This window comes from Cicer arietinum, chromosome 6 (assembly GCF_000331145.2).
Source record: "Cicer arietinum cultivar CDC Frontier isolate Library 1 chromosome 6, Cicar.CDCFrontier_v2.0, whole genome shotgun sequence".
Lineage (NCBI taxonomy): Eukaryota > Viridiplantae > Streptophyta > Magnoliopsida > Fabales > Fabaceae > Cicer > Cicer arietinum.
Window position 1 is genome coordinate 69588172 of NC_021165.2, and position 11932 is coordinate 69600103.

An 11932-nucleotide genomic window follows, 5' to 3' on the forward strand; every position below is an offset into this window, starting at 1 on the left:
TATATATATATATATATATATATATATTTCTGATAAGAATGATCAAATTTTAACAATATTTATGATTAACTACATTTGATGTCATTATTTGACAACAAACTTTGATTGAATGGAATATTTTTATAAATATAATCAAACAAGTTTATTTATAATTATTATAAGTGAAATTGTACCATGCAAGGTGACTTCTATTTTTTTTAGAACAAACTTAACTTTATTCATGCCACAATCGCTATATGAGCAAGCCATCTTATAAAAGAGAAAGTGTAATGCTGGCTATTTACATTCAGTCATGATTAATGCATATTAGGCTGGTTATGACAATAAATATGATTAATGCATATCAGGTTATTCGATAAACATGATGAGATATACATGTTGGAAAGCTCAATATTTACAAAATTTAAAAATTCGATTAAAACTTCTAAAATTAATCATTCTTATTTAATAAATTAAAAATCCTTATGACTTTGGTGTTAACTTCAGTCGCCTTTCACGTATTACAACATGCATATCACTTTTGTAAATATTGTAGTCTTCCAACATGCATATCACATTAATGGCCAGCGGTGGCGATCGTATAATTAATCATACTTATTATCATAACCTATTATGCATTAATTATATTATCATAGCCTAGTATGCATTAATCATATTTGTTATCATAACCTGGTATGCATTAATTATATTTACGACTCGTGTAAATTTCCTTGTGTTGTGATTTAATATAACGTACTTATATTTGTTTATTTTTGTTTGTAACTAAATTAAGAGCCCAACAACCCGTAGTTATTTAAACTTTCTCTGTTATAAGTATGTTATAAGTGGCTTGTTGATATAACGATTGTGTCATGGACAAAATTAAGTTTATTCTAAGAAATAGAAGTCTTTTGCATTGCACAACTTCACTTGTAATATTTATAAATAATTTTTTTTTATAACATGTATCCAAATATTAAGGAACAACTCAGAGAGAAAGAGAGAAGAGGAACAATTCAGAGAGGTGTGTAGAACGATAAAAGAGTAGAAACCATAAAATATTCATTCGAGAGTTGCAAGAGTAGAACGATTCAGAGAGAAAGAGAAAAGAGGAATGATTCAAAGAGAAAGAGCAAAGAAAAGAGAGGAACAATTCCAATTCAAAGAGAAAAGAGTAAAAGGACTTGGTAAATAATTTCTGATTTGGAGAAAAGAGAGAAAGTAAAACAAAAATAAAGGAGGGAGATGAAAAGATACGGGCGCTCATGAGATGAGTTAGCTGAAAAAATATTGATACTTATAAAGTTATAAAGTAGAGAGACAAATATCCCCAATTTAAAAATAGAAACGAGAATCATATTCCACTTGTTAATAACTTTAATTAGACTTACCTTACTTTACCTTATTATATATAATAGATAATTTTTTTGGACTCAATATACAATAAATAATAGATTAGCAAAACAATATACAATTGTCATTAAAAAAAAACACTATGCACATATGATTATTTTTTATCGGTATAATTTGTCTAATATCTTAATATGAATTATTTTATAACACATACATACTACAACTTATTAATATACTAATATGATAAAAATACACTAAAACTATGAAGTATTAATATGATAAAAATACACTAAAACTATGAAGTATGAATACTTTGAAGTATCAAAATTGAGTATTTATCCAATATCAGTATTGGTATTATATTTATAAGTATTTTGTTTCATCAGATTACTTTGTTACGAGTGAAATAAATGATTTTTTATATTAATATAATTAATATAATATTATTTATGTGTCTAAATTAATTTGTTATTAGCAAATATAATTTGTGACTTTATTTTTCTCTTCTTTTATTTCTTTGCACATATATGTAAAACCAAAAGGAGTGCGCGTACGATATAAATTTGAAACAGCATATTATTATATCCACATTTAAAAAAAAATAATATATTGTTAACCCCTTGAAAATCTTTGACCCTAAACCACATACGCACGCACTTGAGAATGGCACGCACATGGATGAATTAATAGTTCTTTAGTTCCCGTATCTTCCAAAGACGCCAGGATCAGATAATGAGTCCCATGCCTATAAAACAATAATTAGTTACAGGGGTTAATTTTATGAAGACTATCCAGAATACAAAAGTGAAAGTTCATTTGGCCATCTTCACTTACGTGAAATTGTACCATTCTGCCTCCTATAGCCAACATAAAAGGGTTGTCCTTAGAGAAAGAAATACAAAAGATAGATCCCTAATAAACACCACAAAAAATTATTAAAAAGATTCAACAATTTGTAAAATTCATGTTAGAGACGCATAAGATTCATGAGCGAAAAACAAAACTTAAAACTTACTACTCCAGGATTTTTTGAAGCTACACAAGATGGTTGGTTGTTGGACAAATCCCAAAGTTTCACCTGTTAGAAATACCAGCAGTCAGATGAGATGAATTCCAATGAACATCATCGTTATACACCAAAACAAAATTGACTTTACTATTACCGTTTGATCGTAGGATGCTGTAGCAAGAAGCTGCATGACATAATGTCAACAAGATAGGGTTAAACTTAAGTACTTATTTAATATGTAATCTCAAAAAATCTCATCAAAATGTGGAATATACAAACATTAGGTGCCGACAGATTGTAGGATACTGATGTAACACTTCGATCATGTGCATGAAGGGTAAAAGTAGAACTGAGCTCAGATGTGGATTCAGCCGTGGCAGTCCGAATATCAAAACACTTAACACTACCATCCCCAAGACCCGCCTAAAAAGACAATTGAATCACTATCAGTGAAATAATACTCATGCCTTCAAGAAATCAATATTAAGAATTCATCCAGATATAATAAATAAAAGCAATGTAACTGGGAGTTAGTAGATAAAAGAATGATAGTAATTCTTTACTCAAAACAACTGATAAAAAACAATGCCTGTAATCTTCATCAGAAAAGTGAAAAGAATAAAAGTAATAGATAGTATATAGGTATTAGAAATAATCATAACCCACCACAAAAGAATGCTCGGCGTGTGGATCCCATTCAATGGTCTCTACATCATCTGTCACTGACCACCTATAGCCAGAATGTGACGGTGTCCTCACATCCTTCTGCAATGTGTAATAATAAACAGTCAAACCTTTCAAAGTTCTAACATTTTCATTTTTAAATGGAATATCTCTTTAAGCACATAATAAACATGGAGTACAGTATACTAAGTAAATAATGTCAAAGCAAAATACAGAAAAAGAAAAACAACCAAGGAACATTGGATCATTACCAAAACAAGAGTATGATCAAAGGAACCACTAAGAAGAAGCTGTGGTGCATGATGATTCCAAGCAACTGCTCCAACCTGTGAGAAGATAGATGGACATGAGATAACACATCAAGAAATGTAGTGAATCAAATATTAATATTTTAAAATAGTTGACGGATGAAAAATATAGATACCATTTAATGATTTCATTAAGGAAGAAAGTGCAGCATATTTTCCCTTATACATTGTGAACTTATTCTTTGCAAATACCCAAGAAAGACTCATAAATTTGTTTTTGACATTTACATATTTGTATCTAATAAAACATTAAAATTTGATGGTGGTGATTAAATAACACAGCTGTTACATCTCGGTCCATAATTTTGTAATAAATATCACCAAAATCTAACAAATGTAAAAATCATGTTTCCAAAATTCTAAATAATATAGCAGTTCAAAGAAAACATGTGGACAGGGAGAGAAGAACATTTATATTATAACATAAATTATTCACTTTCTATCTTAATTCTTGCCATGTTTGAGTGATGTCCCATTGTAATATCACATTTCTCAGCAACAACGTCCCAAATCTTTACTAGACTGTCAGCACCGGCACTTGCGATTATATTTCTGTATGTTTTAAGAATGAATGTCAATAGAAGTGTCAAGAAAGAGAGTTAAGAAAATTAATAAATAAAAACTTTTAGGTCCAAAAAGCATCCAGCAGACAAAACAATAACAGAATACAATTTAATATTGAAAAAACCTGTTCTCCTTGTTCGATGCAAGACCACATATTGAGTCAGTGTGACCATCAGTGCAACCCAACACAAGACATGGTGCTACCTCCTCAATCTGAAAACAAAGGGAAGTTACACGATAATAATATGCAAAAAGCATAAAGTAAAAGTTGCAGCCAGTGCAGTGAAATTTACAGACTAGGTCCACTTACACGGTCGAGGTTCCAAATTTCTATGGAAGGTTTCATTGTACCAACAGCTAAGAAGTTCCCTGTGATCATAAAGAAATTATATTATGATGACTATGTTGTCGATCTCGTATAGCAGTGCTCCCAACCCCAAAAAATGAGATAGCGGGATGACCGCTATTGCGAAGACCAAAAAACGGTATATAAGCTAATCATAAAATACAAACAGTAGACAAAAATGCTGAAAAATAGCAAAAGTAAAGGGGTAATCATACTTTGTAACCAATAAGCTAGCATCAAAATCAAGATCTAAAGGACACAAAAAACTCTCTTATGATCCCATACTGATCTCATTCTACCCCAGTATTAGACCCATTTAGATTTTTAAGTGATTTTTTAATCCATTTATTAGACGCAATTCAAATCCTAAAGTACTTATCAAATTCTAGTACAATATCAAAAGTAATAAATAAACATACAAAAGCAAAAGAATATTGGTATCAACATTTGAACACCGCAGTAAAGATAAAACAATTCAAATAAAAAGCATAGAAAACAACAAAAACATGTCTGGAGAAATCGAAGGAGAAATAAATTTACTTAATGAAAATCTATATCAAGCACGAGACAAAGCATAGAGGAGAAAAAGTGCTACTAGACCAGAGAAGTTGAATGCGCCAGGGAGAAAAAGCACCTAAGGGTAATTTCGAATTTTTGAAAAACAATAAGGTTTCCATTGGAGGAAAGGAGCTGAGAAAGTCTTGATTAATAGTGCTGGTAAAAAAGTCCAACCCTTTCCGTTATCGGCACTTTAGTACCGATCTTCTCATCCCCTTTCCCCTTATTGGAAACACGAAGTGTTTTTGCCTTACCTGAGAATCAACCCCGTCCATACATTCCCACTACCAATTGAACCATAATTTTCACTGACCTCTTTCTCCACCTTGAATGGGGCAGTCAAGCAAAGCCATGGAAAGTGGGGATGCTTTAAGTTCAATGTAATCGTGAACAAACCAGTTCATATCTCTGTCATCAAACATCCAAACCTGCCATAACATACATTAAACAAATTACTCATAACAAGTTTACAAATAAAATTTACTAACAGTATGGAGAACAAGTCACTTGTTCAAAATCACAACAAACGGTTTCGTTACCATGACAAGACCATGATCTTCCCTTTCAAAATTAATATATGCAGTAACACTGACAGAGTCGGTTGGATAAATGATCGTGTCTTCGAGTTCATCATCGTCCTAAAAAGACAAACAATGCTGTAGAATCAAAAAGGAAAGGATCACAAATAACGGAATTGTTGGAACTTACATTCTTATTATCTTCATTATCACTCTCTTTTGAGTGCAGAGGGATTGATTCTTCAATATCCTTTTCCGAAGGAGAAGGAGGATCGACAACAAAAACACCTTTCGGAATCCATGACAGTGCCGAAATCATTCTTCTATTCTCTCTCACAGTTGCCACCAAAATCTCTAACAACCCTATATCTATATAAGTCACTTGCCAACCGTAAGGCTTAGCCCGGATTCACAAGTAACTGCTTACCCGAGATACAACTAAACTAATTTTCGATTCCAATCCCCACGATTGAGGGACCCACATATTTTATAATTAACAAGGTTCCAAATTTAAAAATTCTATAAAAAAAATTTAGACTCCCTATAATTAGAGATCACAATTAGATTTAAATTTAGCGGTTTCTTATACCCGCACTTATATTATAATAATTATAATTATTATTATTATTTTTAGTAGGTGTGTTTCTATTAAATAATTTAGAGATTTTTTTTAAAAATAATTTTTTAATTGCTGTTTGTTTGTTATTATAAAAGATTTTTTTTATATGATTTTTAATTTTATTGTATACAGTTTTATAAAAATATTTTTTTAAATATAAAATTAACATAAAAGACATCAAAAAATGATTTTTAAGAAAACATATTTGTTTAAAAAAATATTTTTTAAATATATAATTTTAGTAAATACATATATATATCTTTATTGTGTTATGTATTTTTATCTCTCCCTTCAATCTCTCTATATATATATATATGAGCTAATCATAATTAATTTTATCAAATATATATTTTTTATGAATATATCTCAACTAAAATAAGCAACTATTTTAACTATCAATTCATATTTGTTGAATATACGGAAATGTATTATACAAATATAAATTATAATTTATCAAATAATTTAGCCCTAAACCACAACACACGCACTTGAGAATGGCACGGGACATGGATGAACCATCTAGTTAATAGTTCTTTAGTTCACATATCTTCCAAAGATGCCAGAATCAGATAATGAGTAGCATACCTATAAAACAATAATTAGTTACATGGGTCAATTTTATGAAGACAATTCAGAATACAAAAGTGAAAGTCCATTTTGGCCATCTTCACTTATGTGCAATTGTACCATTGCGCCTCATATGGCTAACATGAAAGGGTTGTCCTTAGAGAAAGAAATAGAAAAGATAGATTCCTAATAAACGCCAAAAAAAATTATTAAAAAGATTCAACAATTTGTAAAATTCATGTTAGAGACGCATAAGATTCATGAGCGAAAAACAAAACTTAAAACTTACTACTCCAGGATTTTTTGAAGCTACACAAGATGGTTGGTTGTTGGACAAATCCCAAAGTTTCACTTGTTAGAAATACCAGCAGTCAGATGAGATGAATTCCAATAAACACCATCGTTATACACCAAAACAATATTGACTTTACTATTACCGTTTGATCCATGGATGATGTAGCAAGAAGCTGCATGACGTAAAGTCAACAAGATAGGTTAAACTTAAGTACATATTTAAAAGTTGTAGAAACTTAATTACATATTTAAGTCAACAAAAATGTTAAATCACATATTTAAAACAATTTGATTTATGGACGTTGTAGCAAAAAGTATATAGTAAAAGTTGCAGACAATGCAGTGAAATTTACAGACTAGGTCCACTTACACTGTTTGAGGTTCCAAATTTCTATGTAAGGTTCCATCGTACCAACAACTAAGTTCCTTGTGATCATAATGAAATTATATTATGATGACTATGTTGTCGATCTCGTATAGCGGCGTGCCCAACCCTAAATATGGGATAATGGCATTGGGGATAACATGATTATTGTTATTGCGCATACCAAAATACATATATAAGTTAAACATAAAATATAAACAATAGATAAAAATATTAAAAAAATAACAAAAATAAAGGGTAATCATACTTTATAATAAGATATTATGTTGTATTTGTTACTTTAGGGTTTTACTCTGTTAGATATTATATTTTTTTTGTTTCAAGCATTTTTGTTTATAGTAACATTTATTGATTGCTATATCTATTAGAAGGAAAAAGGACAATTAGAAACTAATTGATTTCTAGTTGTGAATAGGTTGGTTTTAGAGTTGTTGGTTTTAATTGATTGATTATTTTGATTGTTATGACCAACAATAGAATCAGTTGGTTCATGTTGATTACAAGATATTAAGAAGAAAAAAGTTGATTTGAAGATAAAACTAGTCAAATTGTATGTTTAAATCAAAATATATCATATTATCTTATTATTATTCGTTATAGTATATTATGAGATAAGTCAATTTTAAAGGTGCAAAATTGTTAGGTGCTAGCTTCTTTGATGTTGATTTAACAGGTTTGCTCATCACCAAAGTTGTTTATGAATGAATGTAGTATAACCATATGGATGGCTTGTCATTTACCATTTGCATTTGATCTGTTCTTGTCAGCTGTTATATGTCCCTTTGTTGTATCATTTGAAAAACAAAAGTGATAAATGTTCTAAATAAATAGTACAAATTGAAGCATTAATGCTCCAATTATTGATACTTAGTCACTGACTACATTGAATATTTAATATTTTGTTTGCTTATAAAGTCAAAAGTATGATACCAATCTACAATGTTTATTGAGTCAAAAGTATGAATTTGGATAATCAAACTTATATAATTTCCATGCTTATTTAATATTTTGTTTGTTTTATTTTCTACAAGTGCCACACCAAAGCAAATTAAATATTTGCAATTCGTCTTTTCATTGACAAGGATAAAGCTGCAACTCATTTGAAGGTTTGTTACATTCATTTATTTCGGAATGATTCTATTAGTTAAATATTTGCAATGATTTGTATCTTTTTGTTATCAAAAACCATGTTTTGTTTTTGTGAATTGTGATGGACTTGTTAGTTGTTACTAATATCGATATCAACTACTACAATATTATTTTTTATATAGGATTATTTAATTGCTTTCCCAAAGCATTTGTTCAAACTGAGCTAAGATTTAAGAGATGCATAAATTATAAACATTCTCTATTAGATATTTACTGGCTAGTTATATGTTGTATGCTTAAAGTCTTGTTTAGATGCTAGTTGGAATCTTAAGTTGTCTTATAATTAATTGTATGTTATTTATTTAAGTGCAACATAACTTTCTTTTTAAATTATAATACGATGTCTATGGATATAAATATGAATGTATACGATCAAATGGTTGATGAAGCTCATTTTGTAGTATTTGAAAATACTGATACACATAACAAAGAAATACCCATTGTTTGGAATTTTTTTACAAAAGTTGATAAAGATGAAGATAAGATTGAAAAGGTTGGATGCAATTTTTATAGTAATAAATTTAGTATTGGAAAAAACCCTAATTCCAAGTACACTTATGGGACTTCACATCTAATTTGTCATATTTCTTTTTTGTAATTGTATCTTGTTGAACCTTTTTAATCAAGATGAACCGTTTAACATGTTTAGAATCAATCAATAAACCCATCGTGATTTGCTTGCATAAGCTATTATTGCACATGATCTTCCTTTTAGCTTTGTTGAGTATGAGAACATTCTAGTACGGGTGCATTATTTGAATCTTATGCTGAAATGGTATTTAGGAATACCATTGTGTCGAATATTGAGAAAATGTATAACAAATATAAGACTAAACTTAAGGATGTCATGTGTAAGATTCCAAATAGAATTTGTCTTACTTCATATGTTTAGACATCATCTATTAGTGAGGATTATATTTGTTTAACCGCTCATTTTGTTGATGAACAGTGGAAGTTAACCAGCCGTGCTCTCAACGTTTGTCAAATGAAACCCCCACACAATGGTATTCTATTGGAAACTACTTTGTTTGATTACTTAAAGCAACGGGAAATAAATAAGAGAGTATATTTTTATTACTTTGGATAATGCCTCTTCCAATGATAACATACAAGACCATTTGAAAAAATAACTATGTATGCAAAGAAATTTTTTATGTGATAGCGAGTGTTTCCATATTTGATGTTCAACCCATATACTCAACTGAATTGTTCAAGAGGGTTTAAAATTGACCAATGAAGCACTCAAGAAATTTAGAGATAATGTCAAGTATATTAAATATTTCGATGGACATATGATCAAATTTTAAGATTATGTCAATGATGCGGGAATATACATTAACAGTGGTTTAAGAATAGATGTGTCTACAAGGTGGAATAACACATATTTAATGCTTGAAAGTTCCTTAAAATATAGAAAAATTTGAGTTTTGTCAAGTGGTAGATAGGAATTATAAACATTGCCCATCTGATGAGAAATTGGAAAAAGGGGAAGAATATGTAAATTCATAGAACCATTTTATGAAATTACAAATTTGTTCTCGGGTTCATCATATCCGACTACAAACTTGTATTTAATGCAAGTGTGGAAAGTAAAATACACCTTAGGAGAAAACCAAGATAAAGTTGATGATGTTATAAAGAAGATAGCTACAAATAGGAAAACAAAATTTGATAAATATTGAAAAGATTATAGTGTAGTACTAGCATTTGCTGCATTTATTTTTGACCCACACTTAAGGTTCCTTTTTTGAAGTATTGTTACACTACCCTTGATGCTTCAACCTGCAACGTTAAACTTAAGAATGTGGAGGACAAATTTATAGTGTTTAATCAAGAATATGTGAGCATTTTCAATAATCAAAGTGTTCTTATATCTCAATCATCCCAAGATTCTATCTCAATGTCGAAGCCATCCAAAGAGGCAAGTAAGGCTAAGAAATGTAGAATAGTGTGAGATTTTTTATGCTAAAATAGTAATTAACTTTATTTCATTTCAAACTTACTTGTTTTTAGATTATTGATAATGACATTGATTTATCATACATTATATGGTTTTTAAACTTTTCATAATCAACCTATATCTACAATGAGAATAGTGAATTAGATGTATATCTTGAGGAAAAGTGAGTTGAAGTTGATGAAAAATACTATGAAGATTTTGAGATACTTCTTTACTGGAAGGTTAATGAGAGAAAATACTTTGTACTCTCCTTAATGGCACAAGATATGCTAAGTAGTCCTATCACTATAGTGGCATCAATTACTTCTTTTAGTAGTAGTTGACGTGTTCTCACAAAATACATCCGCTCTTCATGATCACATTTAAATGTTGATTTGCACTCGAAATTAGTTGCATTGATTTTCTAAAAAACTTAATTTAATATTTTAATATTTTTATCTTGCATAATCATCTCATGATTGATTATCCAATTGTTTCTATTGGTTTAGTTTTCAAGATGAAGATGGATTCAATGCTTATATTTGTGAGGATGAATCTAATACTACTATCCTTCACTCATGAGGCTTCTGGATGAAAATACATTGCTCTTTTTTAATTGGTTTTACTTGTTAGTCACATCTACAAAACACATTGATTTTTGCTCTTTGTAATAGATGTTTGCATGATTACTTATTATAATAATTACTATTAAGATCTTTATATATTGTCTTAATTATCAAAACTTGATGAACTTCATTAGTTTGTGTTTATATTTGAAATTATTTTTTTATCACGTGGCTGCATTAATTGGAATTGTGTTTTCCTTGCTTCAATGTCTTTTAGTTTCGAGGGTCGGGTTGTTTGCTGCTAATCATACTAATTAATAAGACTATAAGAGATTCATAATTGGAGAATGGTGTTTAGATTTTTGAAGTTAGCATTAACTGTGCTTGAAAGGCTTTAGTATCAAAAGTGAACCATGCATTAATATAAGACAAACTTTATAAAATGTAAACCAACACATGCTAATGTGATCTTTAGTACTGTTGCCTTCTTGCTTGATGCTCTAACCTCTGTTCTCTTTTGGTTTTCTTGGGATCAAGATAGCAACAACCTATGTTAATGCTAGACCAAATCTTAATGCCACCAAGGGAAAAAGAAAGGTTTTTGTTGTTGTTTTTTTCTCTGGTGCACTGCAAATGGCCTATTGGTGGTTATGTGGACACTGAGCAGAGAAGGCATCAAAACAGTGAATGTCTTGGCACCAAACATTTTTATTGGTTTGATTGTGGGAACAATGCTTCCCTACTAATTTTAAGACATGACAATTAGAATTTTTGGGAGTGCAACTCTCAGAATAGTTGTAAAATTTTGTAGGCAATTCAAGGACAACAAACAATTTTATATAAAAGAACTAAAATCTACTATGAGTTGTTATGACGTGAGATGAATAATTCAATTGATTGAAGTTAATGGTTAATGAATGGTTAATGAATTGGAAGACACGAGATAAAACATGAGTGAAAGATAAAAATAATAATTTTTTTATGACAAAAGAGAAAAATACTAACCTAACTAATTACTAAATTTGGTTTGGCTGATTGTTACAAAATCTAACCGAATTATGGCCACAATATCCATTACTTTGAAATCTTCATCA

General features: G+C 29.7%; 1 protein-coding gene across 1 annotated transcript; it reads right to left on the reverse strand.

Annotated features, from left to right (window-relative positions):
- Positions 1–1862: 1862 nt before the first annotated feature.
- On the reverse strand, positions 1863–5751 carry LOC101510410 (uncharacterized). Its single transcript, XM_004507404.4, has 13 exons — positions 5510–5751; positions 5341–5439; positions 5115–5229; positions 4208–4266; positions 4022–4110; positions 3789–3885; positions 3277–3351; positions 3008–3106; positions 2621–2764; positions 2496–2525; positions 2348–2410; positions 2167–2244; positions 1863–2077 (listed from the first exon to the last, which is right to left on the reverse strand). Exons 1-13 carry the CDS (start codon positions 5636–5638, stop codon positions 2027–2029), a joined length of 1128 nt encoding a protein of 375 aa, XP_004507461.1. The 5' UTR covers positions 5639–5751; the 3' UTR covers positions 1863–2026.
- Positions 5752–11932: the final 6181 nt, after the last annotated feature.

Excerpts from the sequence above, each read along its gene's own strand:
- LOC101510410 (XM_004507404.4), bottom strand. The coding sequence starts at position 5,638 with ATGATTTCGGCACTGTCATGGATTCCGAAAGGTGTTTTTGTTGTCGAT. Across the intron at positions 4,267-5,114 it reads CATTCAAGGTGGAGAAAGAG|GGAACTTCTTAGCTGTTGGT; the intron begins GTCAGTGAAAAT and ends TTATGATCACAG. Across the intron at positions 2,411-2,495 it reads CAGCATCCTACGATCAAACG|GTGAAACTTTGGGATTTGTC; the intron begins GTAATAGTAAAG and ends TATTTCTAACAG.